We start from the raw sequence: 22012 nt of genomic DNA, 5'->3' as shown, positions 1-22012 counted from the left end.
TGAAGAAAGACCAAAAGCCCTAAGAACACTGCTTGAGCTTCTGGATCCGGCCCAGGCTGAATCCCATTACCTCTGGGTTTTTCCAATTACTGTCATCTAATAAATTCCCTTTGTAGCTTAAACACTCTGTGCTTCAAGCTGAGAGTCCCACTTGATACCAGCTATTAATAATGGGTTCCATGTGGCTGCAGCTATTGGAAGAGCACAAAGAGAAAGCGATGTGGGCCAAAAGTCAAGGCCATGAATTTAAGTTCCATTATGAACCTGACTACATAACCTCCCTGTGTCTCAGTTATTCTGTCTGTAGAATGGGGCTCACACTCCTCTACGTCCTCTCCTCTCCTCTGTCTTCCAAGTTTATAGCTGTAGCCCAGACCTCTCTTTGGAGCTTCAGACCCACAAATACAGTTGTCCTCTAGGTGTCTTGAACAGAACAAAGTTTATTTTTCCTCAACAATTTTCTCTTTCATTGTTCTTCCTCTTACTAATGGTACTTTGTGCTAGAAAATGCTAGCTGTCCTCTAATATCCCTTCTTCCTTTCTCCCTCTCAGAATAATAGAATCCCTGAATTTTAATAGAGCACATGACTAGACTACATTTCCCAGACTCCTTTGCAGCTGAAGGTAGCCATGTGATCACATTCCAGCCAATGGCATGTGAGCAGAAACGATCTGTGCAACTTCTGGATCTGGCCCTCCAAAGAGAGGGAAAAAAATAAAAATGAAAAAGAGAGTGGTGGACTCCCCTTTTCCTGCTTCCCCTTCTTACTGGCTGGAATGCAGACATGGGGGTGAGCTACGTTTCATCTTACCAATGAGGGCAATGCTCTAGGAATGGTAAAGAACAAGATGGAAGGGGGTCTCCATCCCTGGTACTGGGTAGCAGCCTTACCAGCCTGAACTGCTTATGCCTGGACTACAAGGTGAGAAGAATAAACTTCTATCTTGGTTAAGCCATGGTTAGTTTGGGTCTCTCTTAGGGTGGCTCGATTTAGGAAAACCAACCAACCAACCAACCAACCTCATTCCTCACTTAACAGAGCTGGAGGAGTAGAACATTCTAGAAGAGGAATAATGATGGCGCTGGAGACCTGGGGGCTCCAAGAGCATCTCACCTTAGTTTTCCCTGGACATCCTGGGAACACCCAGAGAGGCAAGTGCACCTGAGGTCTACCTCTCGTTATCTCCTGGATGACCTCACTCTCTCTGGGCCTCAGTTTCTCCTACTGTACCATGGAGACTAATTGATGTGATGGTCTCCCAGGTCCTTCCAGCTCTGACCTTCAGTGGTTCTGTAATTCTAGGATGGATGTTGAAACTCAGATGCCAATGGGGTCAGGAGGGTCCCCTGAACAGGCCAGGTGGGGCTGTGGATGGGCTGGAGACTGTACACCCCTGCCAACTGGGCAGCTGCTACTCAGCCCCTGCTGATTGCTGCCACGTGGGAATGCAGGATTGCTAGGTTTTCTAATTTTTCAAGAAGACTTGGAAATTGCGATTGTTTTGGTCTGTGCAATCTCCTGATTTTTTAAATGTTGGCGACAAATTCACATTTTTTCGAACACTCTAGGGGCCAAACACAAATGTCTGCAGGCAGAATTTGGCAGGTGGCCCCTAGTTAGGAATTTTTTGTTTTGATACTATTTTCTATCCTACCTACCTTCATCACCAAATATTTATTCAATGCCTACTAGGTGGGGGGCACTGTTCTATGCTCTGGGGACAAAGCAATGAACAAAACAGAAAAAAAAGGTGCCTGTCATCATGTTGCTTTCATTCTAGAGGGTCATCCTGATTCATTTTCCCAACAAATATGTATTGAGCAATCTGGTCCATGCACTGTGCTTAGCTGGGTTGATAAAAAATGTTCATGGTCTCTGTCCTCAGGGCACATATAGCTTAGAAGGAGATAGAAAATAAGTGCATAATTATAATATAAATGAAAAATAGAGTTATGGGGAGAGATGCAATTTAAATGGGGGTGGGAGTGGTTAGGAAAGTCCTCTTGGAGGAAGCTACCTTGGAAATGGGAACTGAAAGATAAGTATGATTTAACCTAATACCTGAACTTTCTAGAACATTCTAGATTATAGCAGAAGCTTCCAGTGTGCCCCTCTTCTGTGTCCTCTCAACATGCAGAGGCTTCCTCCTGTTAGGACCTGTGATTCCCTGCCCTAGGGTTTTCATGGGACAGGCCAGGACAGGGAAATAACCCCCCCAGAAAAAGCCCTCAACACACGATGGAAGGGAATGTGTAGATAAATATCCCAGCACCCTTGCTCCTTGGGGGAGTCAATTCTGAGGTGTGTTCCAGAGTAGCCCAGAGGTCCCCGGTGGTTCTGAGTCGCAGGTACCTGCAACCATAGCTATCTACGTACCCTGTATTGGCTGCCTTCCCTTCCCTGCCTCACTTCCCCACTCTGTACCTCGTGCTTCCTGGGATCACCGCCCAACTAAACTACCAGCACTCACTCCTGGTCTCAGGCTCTGCTTCTGGGAAAAACTCGGAAGAGATGGGAGAGATGGTGGCAGGTTCCGAGGACAAAAAGCAACTCAGGACAAGCAAGAGAAAACAGGGCTGGAGAGTAGGGCAGGAGCCAGCTCATGAAGGGCCTTGGAGGCTGGGCTTAGGGTTTGTCAATGGGGAAGCCATTGACGATTTTTCAGTAGAAGAGAGACCAGGCTTGTATTTTAGGATGACCCCTCTGTAGGGGGCTGGCAAGGGCAAGAGTGGAGACCAGACAGCTGGAGGGGAAGGTGGCTGGGATTAGGTGATGGGATTGGAGAGAGCTGGCTGGTGATAAGTGACATGGACCAGGTGCCATGGGGCCCAGAACAGAGCTCTGGGCTTTGTCCCTGTCTTGAACGAGCCTGTAACTTGGTTTAAAGAGTGGTAGTGAGACACAGACACAAAAATCTTAGCCTAGATTACAAAGCCCTACGCAATCCATGGGAACTGAATTGTTGCACGAAGCTGTGGAACTTCTCAAAGGGTAAGAAGAGTGAAGGAATGGTTCTTGGGGGGCCGGTGGCTTTATTCGGGTGGTTAAAAACCATAGAACACCCAGCCTGGGTGGGCAACTCACTACTGCAGCCCCTTTGGGAAAGCCCTGCTTTTTTGCCCTAGCTGCCAAGTCTGCTCTGGTGCTTTCAGCAGCTCTGGACTCTGCCATCCTTTACCTAAGCTGTGCACACTCCAAAAACGCATGCCGGATTTCCCGCAGGCACTGCTAGACACATTAACGGCATTCCTCCTCGGCAAGAGATTTCTGCACCACCAACACCATTTTTATATTCTTTACAACATAACGGCAGACGATAAATCTATCTTGCTAATTACACATCCAGCTTGTTATAACCCTCATAAAAAACACGAGCAGCTGGAAAAGCCATGAGGTGATGTCAAATCATATTCCTGGGCTCTAAACAGAAACAGAAATATTTTCCAGGCGCTGGTGTGTCTCATGGTTCCCACTCGTGTGTGGAAGCAGCTGCCAATATGTCGCTTACCTCGGATGAGCCGACGGTGCATCTGTCCCCTAAAGCCACGCCCTGCCACCTCTACCCGTCTCCTCGAAGAGACGGCAGACGTCTGGAGCATCCGCATGTGGTTTGATACAAAGCCCATGGGATCGGCAGGGTTTGGGTTTCAGTGGTTGGGTTCATTTTTGCATTTTTAAGGGCGTTTTGACATTTCTTGCATGGACCACCGGTCAACGGACAGCATCTGCCCGGAACTCTAACTGGATGGTTCCCCGACATAATTTGTCGGTGATACATTTGCAAAGCTGTTGCTAAGATCCATGCTGGAGCTGACAAGATGCCTCCCCCTTGTCTCAGAAAAATGGAAGGAAAATTAAATTCATCTGCCGGAGACACTAAAATAAACAACAGGGAAGAAGAAAAGTACTTTACCTCGTTTTTCAGCTAGGATTACTGGGTTTGGCTGAAGCATCTCCTAGCCCTCTTAGGAGGAGGGAGACAGCCGAAGACTACAAGCTTATATCCTATCAACTGGATGTTGAATGTTTCATGTGTTGGGAGAAAAGGCATGGGAGACAATGGGAGAAGCTAATTAAAATTTCACATGTCAAGGGAAGATTCCATAGGCCTTCCAAAGCCCGGCTGACGCAAAGGGGCAGCTTGTTGGAGACGCCGTCCTATGAACTGCCCTCGCAATTCCCAAGACAAACCAGCTGGACAGACTGTCACGTTGAAAAAAAAAAAAAAAAAAGGAGGCAAAATGGATTCTTACCTTCCCGTATCTGGAGGCAAAAGTCCCCGTGAGTAAGGAGTGAAAAATAATTATTGTCTCATCCAAGTCCCACACGAACACACGCTGTGATGAAAGAGAGGGAGAGAATGGAGACAAATGCACTTGCTTGCATTTGACTTAATGTCTGCAGAAATTAATTCCCTGGGAGGAAAAATATGTCTTGAAAAACATTATCTTTAAGTTATAAAACATGCGACTCACGCATGTATCCTCGAGTCCCCATTCAACCTCAGCTGTGTAAAATATATTCTGATGGCCAAGTTTTTGGGTTCCTATCAACCCATAGATGCCAGAACCAAGACGCCTGTTCTTGCCTTTCACATAAAAGCTCAAAAGAGGAGTTCAGTCCAAAAGCAATAAAAATCGTAGAACTCATTTGACAAAATGAAATACTACCATTTTACGTTCACTGCTCACCGTAAGCCCAGCTACTTCTAAACATTTCTGTTTTTAGCAATTCTGCTGATTACCTTTATAACTCTAAACAACACCTTTACTTATTGATTTGCCAACTTTAAACAATATCTTTTGACTGGGCAATGGGAAAGATGAGGGTTTAGCTCATGGTAAATCTCCCCCATTTCTCCAGAATTTTATATTTTTCACATATGCGAACCCCTCTATTTCCAATTCCCATCAGCACTGGATATTTTCTCTTGGCTAAAACAGCAAACCCAATATGGAAAATATGGACACTGGTGTCCCTACGCGTTCCCACTACCTCCTTGCCTCTTGAAGAGCTGAGCTTTAGCGTCACTTTTGCATTGTCAATGTGGATAAACTGGTTTGTGCATTGGGTGTTATAGTACTTAAGACTTCTGTGCTCTGTCTCTATGTTGATTTAAAAAGTTGGTAACCAGTATAGAGCATTTATGTACATCTTGTGATTACTGTTCACTGCAGAGCAAAGTAATGTGCTAGGATTTCACTTCCTTCTCTATGTATCTAATGTCATAGCTCCAGAGCCACTTTAAGGAGACTGTTCCTACCACCAAGGTCATGTGTATTCTCCTTTCTTATACTCCATCCTGATTAAAATCGTGCCATATCTCAGTTTGTTCATAGGAATCACGCCTGTTTGGAATAACTTTCTGTTTTTGCTGGAGCTTATTAATTGCTTTAATTCTTTTCTTGTTTCCAATAACATGCCTTCAGTAGAATTTCAAATTCAGCCACACCCTCTGTATCAAAGATGGTCTTCCTCTGTGACAGAATGTTCCAATGTGGACTGGATCATCTTCAGGCTTGTTACATAGCTAGCGTCCTGAGACTTCCCTTTACTGCATTTCTGGGTCAGATCCACTGTTTTCTGGATCCCAAGTCTCTTTCTTGGTTTTCTTCCTTGTTTTGCTTGAGTACATCCTTAAGTTACTTCTTCTGAAAGGAGCATGGAAAGTAACCTTCCTGCATTTTTGCTAATCTGATCATGTCTTTATTTTGCTCTAAGGTTCCTCTGGGTGCAGAATTCCAATTGGAAAATAATGCCGTCTAGATCTTTGAAAGAATCTACCTTGTGTCAAGCGTGATTAATGAGAAGTCTGATCTTTCACTGATCCTCAGCTCTTTACAGGTTTTCCTTTTTTTCTCTTTGGATTTTTTAGGCTCTTTTCTTCATACTTGGCATCCTCGAATCCCATGAGGATATATCTAGGTGTTGTCTTTTTTCATTCATACTGTTCAGCACTCAAACATTTCTCAAGCCTATTTCTTTCAATGATGTCCTCCAATCTTTCCCATTGTTGCGTCTTTCTGGAATTCCCAATAGACAAATTAGATCTTTTGGATTGATATTGCTCATCCTTTAAAAACAGTGTTCTGTAATTTGGTCTTTTTGATCCATGTTCTCAGAGATTTCTTTAACTTTCTCTTCCAACCCTTCTATGAAACTTTTTTAAAAAAAAATTATTTATTTATTTATTTGTGGCTGTGTTGGGTCTTCGTTTCTGTGCGTGGGCTCTCTCCAGTTGCGGCGAGTGGGGGCCACTCTTCATCGCGGCGCGCGGGCCTCTCACTGACGCGGCCTCTCTTGTTGTGGAGCACAAGCTCCAGACGCATAGGCTCAGTGGTTGTGGCTCGCGGGCCCAGTTGCTCCGCGGCATGTGGGATCTTCCCAGACCAGGGCTCGAACCCGTGTCCCCTGCACTAGCAGGCAGACTCTCAACCCCTGCGCCATCAGGGAAGCCCACCCTTCTATGAAACTTTTGATTCTCACTATCATTTAAAAATTTACAGTAGCTTTTACTTTGTCTCTGAGTGTTCCTTTCCTGATAGCCTGCACTTCTTTTCTCGTGGATACAAGACCTCCTTGAATCTTTATAAGAAAACCAATCAGAATTTTTCCAAGATCTTTTCTATTTCTTAAATTACCTTTCATAGTTTATCCTATTCATTTATCTTGGCCTCAATTTTTTACATGCTGGTTTTCATAATTTTTTCTGGTGATCATTATTTTTAAAAACAAAAGGCCTGCGTGATGTAGCTGGTGTTGGGGGCAACAAAGGCACCTACTCAGTCTACCATCTTGAATGGGCCACCTTGGAAAACTCTCTGGGGGCCAGTGGTTGTATTTACACATTTGTAATGCCTTTAAAAGTAAAGAGAAAGGTAGTATCTAGAAGGAAAAAGGTCAATTAATACAGGTTTTCAAAACAATTAATAGACGTGAATATTATTTTGTGAATTTCTTTTTTTTTTTTTTTTTTGCCTCATGTGTCCATCTTGGCATCTCCCAATTCACGCCACTGGCCCAACTCCTTGCCAAAGTCCATTTTTACATGGAAATGATTCATTTAAGATAATTAGACAGCCATAAGTTTTTACTTATTCATTCAGAAACAATTTTTAGTGAATATTATTTTGTGAATTGTTTGATCTTTTACATTTATGTGTATGTAAATGCTGGGTCATGATAATAAGTATTGTTCTTATTATGGGTCATGGTAAAAAAAAAAGTTTGAAAACCACTGTTTTTGAAGAGAGCTTCTGGGGTTTAAATATGCTAAGTCCTAATTCATCTGAACTAACTAGGCTAGATCAGTTAAACTTAGAAATTTTGGTAAGAAAATTCTTTAAAAAATCAAGTAATTTCAAATTTAATGCAGACTCCTTAATTTACTGACTATATCCTCTCTGAAGAGGGTCTGTCCCTCTTCCCCACTAGTCCCCCATTCTATCTCTCTGTGTTAGATTCTCAGTGGGTATACTGTTCCTGGTGGACACTCTGCTCGTGACCCTAACTCTTTAGCCCACCAGGGTTTGGGCCAGGGGTGGGCCCCTAACCCCAGCTGGGTCAGAGGCCTTTCCTTGGGAACTCAAAATTGAGACCTGGAAAGAAATTCATTGTCTTTGGGTGGCTGTTGGTAGCAATGTGATCTGAAGGACAGGGAAGACTAGTTTGCAGAGAGAGAGGAACAGAGGGGTGAGAGATGGAAACACGACCCAACACTTTTGCAGGACTTGGTTTTAGTCAGAAGTAGAGTGAGGGGCCTGGAGGAGAGTCATGCCCACTGAAAAGACACTACCGCTTGGGGATTCTAGCACCTACACTGTGGAACATAGGGAGAGAAGGTGTAAATGCGTTTCCTTGCCCCTCCTACCTTCTGGTTCCAATATCTTGCTGACACTTGCTGTACCCTTGGCTCTTGGGTTCTAAGAGAATCCCTGTATCCTTAAAATAAACTCTGCTTTTTCACTTAAGCCAGCTCAAGTTGGTTTCTGGCACCTGCAATTGAGGGATTTTAACTAATACATACTCAGAATTTTCCTCCTTTCCACTTCTCTACCTAATTTCTCTCTCGTGGGCTGCAGCCATCAGCAACGGTGCCAAAGACTTAAGAGGTGTGACCCATGCAAAACCTCTGTGCTGTTATTGAGCACGGCGGTGAAACACAGCTCACACCTTTTCAACTGTTCCTGCCCAGTGGTACTTACTCTGGAATCAAGAAGCAGATGTTTCCAGAATAATATCACCCCATAATCCTTCCACGCCCCCCCACCCCCTTCTCAGCTTAATGGAAAAATGTCTCTCCACCCCCACTGTCCCCTACCAAGAGCAGAAACCACGTCAGGTGATTGAATACATTTTTAAAAAATATTAAAGTACGTGTTGCTCTCCAGGATTTCTATAGCTCTGCAACTTCAAGCTGGTAGAAAATCCTCAGGCATCTGGGAAGGCAGAAAGCAAGCGTGATCAGGAGTGAGTAAATTTTCTTCTAGCCTTGTGCCAAGGCCTAATCCCCCTGAAGGGCTTGTGCCAAGTCTCCTTGGTTTTAGAAGGTGGTGGCTTTAAGAATTAGAGGAAAAGCAAGAACAGAATCCTCTGGACTGAGAAGAGTCCCATAAGCAGTGGGAATACTTGCTCTCTGGCAGGTCCCGAGGGCAGTCGAGCTCACAGAAGAGATGGCTGTGTATACCAAGTGTAGGGGACGAGTGTGATGTTCAAAATATTTAACACTTTCTAGGATGATCGGAACAGACACCAGCCATAAACAACTGCTACTGCTGTCTTAGTGAATACTGGCTGACTAGCACAGCCCTACTAGTGACACTGGTTAGCTAGTACAGCCCTACCAGTGAATACTGGCTAAATATCAAGTGTCTTGGTGTTGGCCATTTGTTGTTGGGGTCCCCAGCATCCAACTCCTTCTTAGAAGGAGCATCTCGATTTTCTTTCCCCTTTGTGTGCTATCTCGGTGAGACTCTCAATCGGGGCATGAGGATCCAGGCCAGGCCAATGGGATGCTGCCTCCTTGGAATCGGACATCAAGTGACATGGCGCTAGAATCTCAAATATCTCGCTCTCCAGAAGGGGTCGGCACCCTGAACGTTCCCCAGATTCCCCAGCGTGGTCTTTGTTACTATTCTTTCTAACCTTGGTTGTATCACTTCCTCTCCATGCTGTTCCCTCCCAGTAGATCCTTCTTCGCTTGAGTGACCAGAATTGGTTTCTGTTGCTTGCAACCGAAGGATCGCAGCTAATACTCCAACGTTCTCACTCTCAACAAGGATTTCTACGCTCAACATATGGCATGGAAACCCCAGAGAACAGCTGGACTTTCGGTGACCACTGCAGGTGCTGACAATGAAAAAGGGAGCGGCCACCAAGCCACAATGGACAAGAGGCTATGATTCTGTTTTCTGAGACCACTTGAACCCTGAGATTCTCATAGAATTCTGGGAGGGGAAAGGCCCCATTAATGAAATGGAATTTCCTACCACCCCAGTGGGTGGGGACTCAGAGTCAAGACGACACAGATTTTAAGGAAATGATGAAAATCGTATTTCTTAGCTAATCTGAGTTTGCCAGCTGAACTTTGTACCTGCTACATAATTTGTACAGGATTATCAACAGGGATGTGATGATGCTGCATTTGGATATCTTGACAGTGACTCAAGCTTTGCCAATGCTACCCATGTACACCCATGGCACACTCAAGCCAGCAACATGACTGCCTTTTGCAAACAAGTACGAACTCGTGCGTGTGCCCATTTTTCTCCCTTGATAGGTAACAGTTGCTTCTGTCTGTTTTGGGGGCATCCATCTTGCCTCTGTCCCTTCTAGTGGTCTTCCCCATCTTTCATGCATGCTGTGCTTTTTTGTTTGTTTGCTTGGGAAAATGTCAGTGCCTGACAGGTAACTCCACACTTGCTTTATTATAATAAAGATGGGCGCATCCCTTAGACCAGTAGCTCTCAGTCTGGGCTGCACTGGAATCACCTAGGGAGCTTAAACATACTGAAACCTGGGTCCCACCCTCAGGGAATCTGATTTAATTCATCTGGGCTTGAGAATGAAGGTTTCTCAAAATTCCCCAGGAGATTCTCACGTGCAGCCCAGATGGAGAACCACCGAGAAACTCAGAATTACAGAAATGATGCAAACTTATTTGAGCCAGCCTCCTGTCTTCAGGTAGATAAATATCTAAGCCATAGTAGAATCACTAGAGGAACTTTCAGAACTCCCTGAAATGTCTAGTTAATTAGTCTGGGATGGGGCCTGGGCATCTGAATTTTAAAAAGCATCCCAGGTGATTCTATCATGTAGCCAAGGTTAAGAATCACTCTAACCCAGTGGGGAAGGTCCACTGTCCAATGTCATCTTTACTGGAGGCTCTCAAAGTGTGGTGCCCAGTGCACATCAGCATCGTCTAGGAATTTGTTGGAAATGTGAATTCTCAGGCCCTGCCCCAGATCTACTGAATTGGAAACTCTGGGGGGTGGCCCCAGCCGTTTGGGTTTTCGCAGGCCCCCAGGTGATGTTGTTGTGGCTCACATTTGAGAATCACCCATCTTTACCATCTCTAGGGTCACTTTTCCTAGCCTGGCCAGTCAACGGTGCTTCCGTGTGGCCAACCGAATTCTTCCCTCCTTTCCACCAAGGGCCCTTTTCTCTGTTCCTGCACTTTGTGAACACACAGGGCCATTCTCCCCCACACAGAACTCTGCCCGACGCCTCCTGTTCCGGCCACGTGCGGAGATGACATTCACCAAGTCAGGCAGAAGCCTCTGAGTTACCTCAATCTCATTGTCGCCTGCTGGGGAGGGGTCACTGCTCCGCTTAGACCGGCCTCGGAGCTTCCCGTCAGAGGCCCGGTGCGGCCTGTCTGCGTCTCCCTCTTTGGCTGGCGTGGAAGGTCCATTGTGCGTGTTATATTCACCTGGCGTAGGAGAGGGAAGGGCAGACATATCAGAGGCCTGGCTGAGTGCGTCCTCCCACGAACTATTACACCAGAACCACCTAACTCCAAAGCGGGAGGTCCCCAAGGCAGCAGCGAAGGCAAAGATCACGTAGAATCAAAATTACTCTTGAAAGTGCCTTAAACGGCCCATTCATAATCATTCATACCCCAGCAAAGATTTACTGAGTAGGTATGGTTCCAGGCACTGGTTCCATAGCACCTAAATTCTAGAGAGAGGAGAGACACATTAGACAGACAAGTAAGTATATAATACGCCAGGTGGGGACATATGTTATAGAGAATTGACAAATCGGCTAAGAGTGCAGGAGTGCTGGGAGGTTACTCATTTTTTTTGTTTGTTTGTTTTACATCTTTATTGGAGTATAACTGCTTTACAATGTTGTGTTAGTTTCTGCTGTACAATAAAGTGAATCAGCTACATGTATGCCTATATCCCCATAGCCCCTCCCTCTTTTGCCTCCCTCCCTATCCCACCCCTCTAGGTGGTCACAAAGCACCGAGCTGATCTCCCTGTGCCATGCATAGGGGAGGCCTCATGGATAAGGGGACAGCCGAGCAGGGATCTGAGAGAAGTGAGGGCAGGGGCAGCTGGGGAGCTACAATTCCAGTGAACGGAGTTTTGTGTTTACAACTGTCTATATATCCTAAAGCCTGAGAATCCCTAGACAAACAGAAGGAAGAAAATAACGTATATATATATACATATGTATGTAGCTGGGCATCAAACTCTTCTACCTTTAAGAGATCCCTCCCTTGGGGTGAATGGGGCGTGTGTGGGGAGAATTCTCTAGGTTCCTATCCCTAGGCGGCTGGCTCCACTTTCTCTACTAAAAGCCAGTCATTTAAGCTTTACTTGTTAAGAAATTTGTCACCTTGAGGTTATACAGGCAAAAGCGTCCAGCACAGGGCTGGCAATTAGGAGACGCCAGTAAATGATTTAACTTGTGTTCTGGCTTGACTACACCTACAGACACATGGGGATCAGTAAGAAGGTGCAGGGCCGAGGGTGGGCACCTGTGGCTTCTCATCGAGGTGGTGTTTCCGGACACAGTGTCCTGAGAGGCTGCCAGGGTCCTGCCCTTGGGCAATTGTCTAATAATCCTGAATGAACAAGTGGGCAGCACTTGTTCCCAGCACTCAGTTCCCAAAGCCAGCATCCAAGTTGTGTTGTTTTCTAAGCACAGAAGTTTTAAATACATCTTATTAGACTTTATCATCTTTATTTAACTAACAAGGGAATTGAGGCTTAGTGAGATGATGTACTCCTGTTGTTACCCTACAAATTAGTGGTAGAGGCAGAAGTAACATTTGGGCCCGCCCTTGTCACTAGAGTGACAGAACTGTAAACCAGCCTGGAACCTTAGAGGACGTTCCATCCCGCTCTCATCTTACAGCTGCTCGTTTTAGCTCCCAAATGTACCCTGCGGACTCCATCTCTCCTTCCATAATTGCCAGTTCTTGGATCATCGGGGGGAAAATGCTTTTGTATAAAAATGCTTGGCAATGGACTAATTTTTTTCCTACCCTGGAAGGAATATTTCCCTCCAAAACCCAAGGTACTGAATTTTTTTTTGTTTAATATTTATAAAACTGCTTAGCCAACTAAGGACATAATAAGAAAAGATGTGATTTTGAGTTGTCAGAACTGTTGGGCTGTCTCCAACTCCCCCCAATTTTTAGGATACAGCCTTAGAGATTCCCAAACATCAAACTAGCAAAGACTTTCTTTTGGAGGGTGAGGAACAGGCACTAAATAAATTCACAGATGCTTAAGAGTCATAAATAAAGTTTATCCTGATTCACTAGGTAGTTCTAAGGCTAGGGAGGCTTAGAAAACACTTGTTGGCCCCATTAAAATCCAGGCAAATATTAAAAAGAGGAGGAAACACCAGCTACCTACAAAATGTCCCAATAAAGTGTTATGTAGAGTCAATTTATTAGGGGTGCCAAAAAAAGCAGCCCTTTCTGACCATATACATTCTTGAGAATGAAGGGTCAAAATTGAAGGCCAAAGTCAGAGGTACACATGTTAGAGCAATTTATAGGAATCTTTCTTGGAGTCATTTCCCTCTTTTTATTTCTCCCTTTTTAATGTTTTTACTTCTTTATTTTAACAACTGTATTGAGGTGTAATTGACATACAATAAACCACACATACTTAGAGCACACAGTTTGGTAAGTTTTGACATATGGTCACACCTATGAAACCATCACCACAATCAAGATAATGAACAAATCCAGCACCCAAGCGTTTCCTTGTAATTCCTTTATAGTCTCTTCCTCCTGCTACCCGCCCAGGCAACCATGGACTTGCTTTCTTTCACTATAAATTAGTTTATAGTTTTTAGAGTTTTAAATAAATGGCATCACTCGGTATGCGTGTACACACACGCGCACACACACACACACACACACGCACACACACACTTGTCTGGCTTCTTTCAGCCAGCATAACTGTTCTGAGATTCAATCCATGTTGTCATGTATATCAATAGTTCATTCCTTTGTGTTGCTGAGTACTATTCTATTGTGTGGATGTATCACCATTTGTTCACCTGTTCACCTGGGGATGGACATTTGGGTTGATTCTAGTTTTGGCTGGACTAAATAAAGCTTTTATGAACAGTCACTCATCAGTCTTTGTATAGACATAAGCTTTCTTCTTATGAGAGAGCATGACTACCAGGATATATGGTAAGTCTACGTTTGACGTTTTTTTAAAAAAAATATTTATTTGGTTGACCAAGTGTATTTTTATATGCTAACAACAAGCAGTAGGAAACAGAATATTTTTAAATGCCATTTACAGTAGCATCGAAAAATATGAAATATTTAGGGATAAATGTGACAAAAGATGTGCAATACTTGTACCCCTAAAACTACAAAACACTACTGGGAGAGGTTAAAGAAGACTTCAGTAAATGAAGAGATGTATCTCACTCACAGGTCAGAAGACTTACTATTGTTAAGATATCAGTTCTCTACAAACTGATCAAACACAGCCTCTGTCAACATCCCAGGCTTTTTTTTTTTTTTGTAGAAACTGCCAAGTTGATCCTGAACTTCATATGGAAGCACAAAGGACCTAGAATAGCCTTAACAACTCTGATATAGAAAAACAAAATTAGAATACTAACACTACCTGACTTTAAGACTTATTACAAAGCTGCAGTCATCAAGACAGTATGGTATTGACATAAAGATAGACTAGACCAGTAGATTAGTAGATCCGTGGACCAGCATAGAGAGTGCAGAAATAAACCACATGTACATGAATGTTTTTGACAAAGATTCAAAAGCAATAAAGGATAGTCTTCTCAACAAAAGATGCTAAAACGACTGGATATCTATATCCAGAAAAAACTGTACTTCAGTACATACCTCACATGACATACAAAAATTAACACAAAATAGAGCATAGACCTAAATATAAAACTTATATAAGAAAAAAGGAGAAAATCTTTGTGCTTTTGGGTTAGGCAAAGGATTCTCATATATAACACTAAAATCATGATCCAAAAGGAAAAAATATTTGATATAAATTGGACTTCATGAAAATTTAAAACTTTTGCTCTTCAAAAGACACTATTAGGAGAATGAAAAGACAAGTCACAGTCCAGAAGAATATAACTGCAAAACATATATATGATAAAGTAAGTTGTATTAGTTAGACGTCTCCAGGGAAATAGAAGCAGTAGGATATAGACGTAGATATAGACAGATAGATATAGATGATATAGATAGAGATTTATTATAAGAATTGACTCATGTGGCTATGGAGGCCAAGAAGTCCCACAATCTGCCTTGCACAAGCTGGAGAACCAGAAAAGCCAATATTATAATTCGGTCTGAGACAGAAGGCCCAAGAACGGGGAGTTCCAATGTCTGAGGGCAGGAGATGAATGTCCCAGCTCAAGAAGAGAGAGAATTTGCCCTTCCTATGCCTTTTTGCTTTATTTGGGCTCTCAATGGATTGGATGATGCCCACCCACATTGGTTAGGGCAGATCTTCTCTACTCAGCCTACTGATTCAAATGCTAATCTCTTCTGGAGATACCCCTCACAGACACACCCAGAAATAATGTTTTACTAGCTATCTGGGCCTCCCTTGGCCCAGTCAAGTTGACATAAAATTAACCATCCAGAATATATTTTTTAAAACTCTCAAAACCAATAATAAGAAAACAAGTAACCCAATAAAGAAACGGGCAAAGTACTTGAACAAACATTTCACCAAAGAAGATATAGGCATGGCAAAAAAAGCACATGATTAAGATGCTGAGTATTAGTCATTAGAGAAATGCAAATTAAATCATCAGTGAGATACTACTACATACCCCCTAGAAAGGCTATAATTATAAAGACTGACCATAGCAAAGGCTGGCAAGGTTGCAGAGCAACTGGAACTCCCTCAACCCTGCTGGTGGGAATGTGAAATGGTACAACCACTTTGGAAAACAATTTAGGAGTTTCTTAAAAAGTCAAACGTAGGGACTTCCCTGGTGCTGCAGTGGATAAGACTCTGTGCTCCCAATGCAGGGGGCCTGGATTTGATCCCGGGTCCGGGAACTAGATCCCACATGCATGCCGCAACTAAGAGTCCGCATGCCACAACTAAGGAGCTGGCGAGCCAAAACTAAGGAACCCACGAGCCACAACTAAGGAGCCCACCTGCCACAACATCCTTGTCTTGTTTCTGGTCCTGGGGGGGTAGCTGTAGGTTTTTTTGTAGCTGTCCTATTTTAGTCAGTTTAGGCTGCTATAAAAAAAAAATACCACAGACTGAGTGGCTTAAACAATAGAGATTTATTTCTCACAGTTCTGGAGGCTGCAAAGTTCAAGATCAAGGCTCTGGCCAGTTTGGTTCCTGGTGAGAGTCCTCTTCTTGTTTTCAGATGGATGTCTTTTTGCTGTCTCCACACATGGTGGGGAGACAGAGAGATATCATCTCTCTTGTACCTCTTCTTATTAGGGCACTAATTCCACTTTGAGGACTCTGCCCTTATGACCTAATTACTTCACAAATACCCCCACCTCCAAATACCATTACACTGGGGATTAGGTCTTCAACACATAAATTGTGGGGGGAGGGATATAAAAATTCAGTCCACTGCATGCCTTTTTCTGATAAAGGAAGTTCCTTTCTACCCCTAATTTGGAATTTTTATCAGAAACAAATGATAGATTTTGTCAAATGTTTTTCTGTGCATATGTTGAGATAATCTCTTTTTTTTCTTTCAAGTTACTTAATATGGTGAATTACATTAATTTTCAAATTTTAAACCAACTTTGCATCATTAAGATAAACCCCACTTAGTCATGATATAGTATCCTTTAATATACAGTTGGGCTAATTTGCTAACATTGTGTCTAGAAATTTTGTATCTACGTCTATGAGAAATATTGGTCTGTTGTTCTCTTTTAATGTCTTTGCCTAGTTTTGGCATCAGGGTAAAGCATTCCTCATAGAATGAGTTTGGAAGTATCCCTTCCTCTTCAATTTTCCTGAAGAATTAATGTAGAACTGATATATCTTACTTAAATGTTGGGTAGAATTAATCAGTGAAGACATTTAGGCCTGGCAATTTCTTTGTGGGAACATTTTTAACAAAAAAAATTTCAGTTTATTTAGTAGATATAGGCCTATTTCTTCTTGAACAAGCTTCAGAAGTTTTTGTCCCACAAGGAATTTCTTCATTTCATCTAAGTTGTTGACTATTGCATTGTTAGCCTTCTAATATCTGTAGGGTCTGTAGGGATGTCACCTCTCATTTTATTGGTAATTTATATCTTTTCTTTTTCCCCCATATCAGCTTGTGTAGAGTATTATCAATTTTATTGGTCTTCTCAAAGAACCAAGTTTTGGTTTCAATGATTTTCTCTACTGTTTTTCTGTTTTCAGATTTTATTGATTTCCATTCTGATCTTTGTTATTTCCTGTCCTCTGCTTACTCTGGGTGTAGTTTGCCTTTCTTTTTCTAGTTTCTTAAGGTGAAAGATAAGGTGCTTGGTTTAAAACCTTTCTTCTTTTCTAATATAGGGATTTAGTGCCACAAATTTCCCTTTAAGTACTGTGTTAGTGACATTCCATAAATTTTGATATGCTGTGTTTTCATTTTTATTAGGTTCAAAATACTTTTAAATTTACCTTTGATTTTTCCTTTGACTTGTGGTGTATTAGCCAGGGTTCTCCAGAGAAACAGAACATATGTGTGTGTGTGTGTGTGTGTGTGTGTATACACACACACACACACACACACACACACACATATGTGTGTGTGTTTATTTATATATATGGAGAGTTATTATAGGAATTGACTCATGCAGTTACAGAGGCCAAAAAGTCCCACAATTTGCCACTTGCAAGCTGGAGAACCAGGAAAACTGGTGGTATAATTTGGTCTGAGTCTAAAGACCTGAGAACAAGGGGAGCCAATGGTGTAACTCCTAGTCTGAGCCTGAAGGCCTGAGATCCAGGGGTGGGGGATAAGAAAGGGACCCACACTGATGTAAGTCTTGGAGTCCAAAGGCTTAGAACTAGAAGCCCCAATGTCTCAGGAAAAGATGAATGTCACAGCTTAATAAAAGAGAGAGAGGGATCACTCTTCCTCTGCCTTTTTGTTCTGTAAAATGAGCCCTCATTGGATTTAAATGATGCCTGCCCTCATTGGTGGGGGCCATCTCCTTTACTCAGTCTACTGATTCAAATACCAGTGTTTTCTGGAGACACTCTCACAGACACACCCAGAAATAATGTTTAACCAGCTGTCTGGGCATCCCATAGCCTGGACAGTTGACACGTAAAATTAACCATCACACATGGGTTATGTAGAAGTGTGCTATTTTTTTTCTGAATATTTGAGAATTTTCCGAAAATCTTCTTGCTATTTATTTCTAACTTAATTCCACTGTTTTCAGAGAACATATTTTGTATGCCTTGAAACCTTTTAAATGTAATGAGACTTCATGATTTATGGCCCAGGATATGTCTATTTTGGTAAATGTTTCATGTGCACGTGAAAAAATGTGAATTTTGCTGTTAAGTGGAGTGGCCTATTGTCTGTTACATCAAGTCTTTTCCCTCTAGTTTCCTCCCTAGAGAAAATGACTGTTAACAGTTTTTTTGCATCCTTCCAGAAATTTCCTATGCAAATATGGGTATTAAACTATACTTATATTGAAAAAAAACTCCAGGATCATGTTATGCACATAGTTCTGCCACTATCATAGTTTTCCACATATCACAATAGCTCAAAGAGAGATCCATATTAGTGAAGATATAACTAGCTTACTTATTCTTTTTAACAGATGTATAGTGTGCCAGTGGTGGATACGCCATCATTTATTTAACCTGACTCCTGTTAATGGATATTTACGTTGTTTTCAGTCTTTTGCTATGGCAATGCTCAAAAAATATTCTTTTAATTTAAGTCTTTGTACCTATGTGGGAATTTATCTTTAGGATAAGTTTCTAGAAGTAGAATAACTGGGTTAAAGAGTACATGCATTTTCAATTTTGTTAGATGTTGCCAAATTGCATGAAAGAACCTTGTAAGTTTCTTCTTGAGAGATTAAAAAAAATTCCTCCTTCTATTGACTGAGGGAGAAGATCTAAGAAATTTAAAATATACTACAACTTCTTTTTAGATAATTTGTAACATACTTAAAAGCTTAAAAAGAAAAAAGTCCTCAAGCAACCACTACTGATTTGTCTTTTCTCTTGAGTAACGTCAGATGTTCAGATTTTGCCCTCTCCATCAGCGAACTGCCCTGCAATCATCTGCAAATTGTTGGGGCTTAATGTAACTGTTAATGCATGTCGATGCAGATGGTGCTGTGGCAGGGCTGGGGGCCAGGGAGGAGAAGAGCATTAGGATACCATATCCGGGCAACGCAAAGAGTGAGCATGATCTGTCGGTAAGATATAAACCTCTTGAGCCTCTGGAATTTGGAACCAACCACTCAAGCAGATCCTGGATAATTTCAAAAGTGGAGTTTTTATGGGAAATTTTAAGAGAGTGCATAAGCGTGTGCCTGTGTGCGTGGGCAAACGAGTATGCTTAAATGCCGTTCCTTTATAACGGACACTGGGGAGAAGAGGCAAGAGACCTCGGTTATAGCTGACAATTATTTATGTCATTAGATTTTATGTGAGCTTGTTAGACACACAGTAAAAACCATCTCAACCACTTATTGTTGAACCTTAGACCAGAGGATAGGTGAAGAACAGGGGGAAACAATAAAGAAAAATTTCAATGACACAATGAGCCTTTATGTTCACTCCTGATGGGGAACAAAAACGACCTTCCCACATAACCCAAATTCTTGGGAAGTAAGTCTTTGGAATCCAGTTCACCATCAAATTATAGATAGATAGTAGCATCTATTGGAAGATTTCCTGCTTATATTTCATTTCTTTTTTTTTTTTTTTTTTTTTTTTTTTTTTTTTTGCGGTATGCGGGCCTCTCACTGTCGTGGCCTCTCCCATTGCGGAGCACAGGCTCCAGACGGGCAGGTTCAGCGGCCACGGCTCACGGGCCTAGCCGCTCCATGGCATATGGGATCTTTCCAGACCGGGGCACGAACCCATGTCCCCTGCATCAGCAGGTGGACTCTCAACCACTGCGCCACCAGGGAAGCCCTATATTTCATTTCTGAAACCAGTGTGGAGAGGCCACATTGTGGAAAGCAGGATGGGCAAAGATAATTCAGGATTATGACAAAGAAAAGTTTGTTACACTTCATACTCTTCCAAGGAAGCAATTTGGAAATTGGAATGTGGGTATTAGGCATTTATTCTATACTCTGGGATGAGGTCACAATGACCAAAATCAATGCTCAAACCCTAAACATCCTTCAGAGTTGACTTAAAAATGCTTGGCCACATTGTCTCCATTTGTCACCAAACCAGTATCATCTAACTCATCCCCAACTGATGGAAAATACAAGGGCTAAAAGCAACAGCTGCACCAAGAACTTCAGGAACAAAGAGGTGAGTCTTCACTATTGTTCTTTCTCTAGCCATCAACCAATAAATATTTATTGAATGAACGTTCACAAACCATCATGCTCGTTCAGCTTCTACAAAGCCCCAGAAACAGGAGGTTTCAGAAAAAAAAGAATAAAATGCAATGATATCTACTCTCACTGGATGTTCTAATTTATGGCTGTCATGTTATTTAGTGGTGATGAGCCTAAATCATCTCATAAAAGAGAAGACACGTGCATAGCAGATTTACGGAACGAATGAATGAATCCGCAGGCTGGCGAGTTAGGCGCACAGTGATGCACATCACCAAGGGGCCTGGATGTGGAGTCGTGTGTACCCTGTCTGAATGGGGCAGACATTACTCAGCTCCAGACAAGCACTGTGACTTAATAATGTGGACCTAGGGTGACCAGATCGTCTTTCAAGAGAAGGCAGACATTAGAATTTTTAGGTAAAAATCTGTAACTTTTAAACATGGGTGCAATTAAATACACACACACACACACACACACACACACACACACACACACACACACACAAAGAAAAGCCAACAAAAGATGAAGTTAGCTCTTGGGTGACTGGTTCTTTACAACTGGGACCTATGTCCAGTACATCCTTCATATAAGAGCTCAGACCACAACCAGGAATGACCACATGACAGTGACTGTACTTACCGCCAAGCGACTCAGAACTCTGGCTGGGGACGTTGTGAGGTTCCTCCTGCAGGACGTAGGTGGACGTGGAGAGGGGAGAGGAGCAGATGCTGCCGGCTGGGACGTAAGGAGGGCTGTAGGACGAGCTGTAATACTGGGAGTACTGGCTCTGTGGGAAGCCGGGGTAGGAAGGATAGTCCTGGAGAGGGAAACCCACGAGGAAGGCTGTCAGGCTGATGTGGGTAAGGGGCCTCCCGGGCTGGGTCTGTTGTGTCTGTCCCTGTCTCCCCACTATTAAAATAAAAGCTCTATGAGGGCTTTTATAAAAATAAAAGCTCTAGGGGCTCTTTATAGAATAAAAGCTCTAGGGGCTTTCCCTAGAAGCAGACCTCCAAGACAAGGATTCAAGTGCAAGTAGCGGATTTGGGGCGTGAAGGAGAGACCAGTTGGGGAGTGGGGAAGCGAGACAGCAAAGGGGAAGAGGGAAGGCAGCCAGCACAGGGGCTTCTCCAGTGGGAACTGGAGCTGAATTCTACCAGGGAGATGCTAGGGTGGTAGAAAACACATCTCAGAAAGATCTCTCCCAAGGGGCAAGGGAGCTGGGGTATTTATATACCAAGTCCAGCCAGTCTTTGCTTGAGAGCTGCTCCCAGGGAACACTTAATTCCCTGGCACTTCCTGCCTGCTGTATACATTGGTTCCAGAAAACACCCTTGGGCCCAGGGGGTGCAGAGCCTGGCAGCTAGAGGTCAACAGGTGCACCCTGAGGGACACGCACATGGCCCTGACAGCATCCGTCTTGGTCACGGCTGTGCTGGGCACATATGGGCACTCAATAAATACTGGAAAAATTAGTGAACAAATGAATGAGTAATAAAGACCACATACACATACCCCGGAGACTAGGTGACATTTTAGGTTCACAGTGGGGGAGGGGGTGTTGTGCAAACACAGTGGCGCCTACACAGCATTAGGGATCCAGACTCTCCTATGAGGGAGTCCTGGAGATGAAAGCGAAGAATGCCGATCTTCTCTATCAAGCTTTGCTTAAACCGACCAGATCGTCCAGCTCCCCGACAACAGTCATTGTTTCAAATGTTCGGCCCCACCACAGAGCAGTGCTTCTCCACCCTGCAAGCAGCTCACGGAAGGTTCTTACAGGAAAGGTGCACCAACAGTGCACAGAGTTCCCGTCCACCTTTAGCGGGTTAATTCTTAATTCACTCTCTACGTGAAACCAAGAGACTCAGACTATTAGCCAGCATCCATCCATCTTCACAGCGCTGACTAAATTCAATCTAACAAGCATTTATAAAGCTCCCACTCTGTGTCGGGCACTCGACACTGGGACGCAGAGGCGAAGAAGATATAATTTCACCCTGGAGAAGCTTGGGGT

The 22012-nt window shown here is 43.1% G+C and overlaps 1 protein-coding gene across 4 annotated transcripts in view; it reads right to left on the bottom strand.

Moving 5' to 3' along the window:
* The window catches only part of EYA2 (EYA transcriptional coactivator and phosphatase 2), a gene marked incomplete at both ends in the record, with an annotated part of 173342 nt that overhangs the window by 67012 nt on the left and 84318 nt on the right, over positions 1-22012 (bottom strand). For all 4 annotated transcript variants that reach the window (XM_082856786.1, XM_082856787.1, XM_082856784.1 and 1 more), the window contains 3 exons: positions 4256-4339; positions 10790-10932; positions 20638-20815. In XM_082856786.1, coding sequence (XP_082712912.1) covers positions 4256-4339; positions 10790-10932; positions 20638-20815 — 405 coding nt within the window. The remainder of the gene's footprint in view (positions 1-4255; positions 4340-10789; positions 10933-20637; positions 20816-22012) is intronic.

The sequence above is a fragment of the Leucopleurus acutus genome, assembly GCF_964270905.1.
Source record: "Leucopleurus acutus genome assembly, chromosome: 16".
NCBI classification, from domain to species: domain Eukaryota; kingdom Metazoa; phylum Chordata; class Mammalia; order Artiodactyla; family Delphinidae; genus Leucopleurus; species Leucopleurus acutus.
This window is presented reverse-complemented; position numbering and strand designations above follow the sequence as displayed.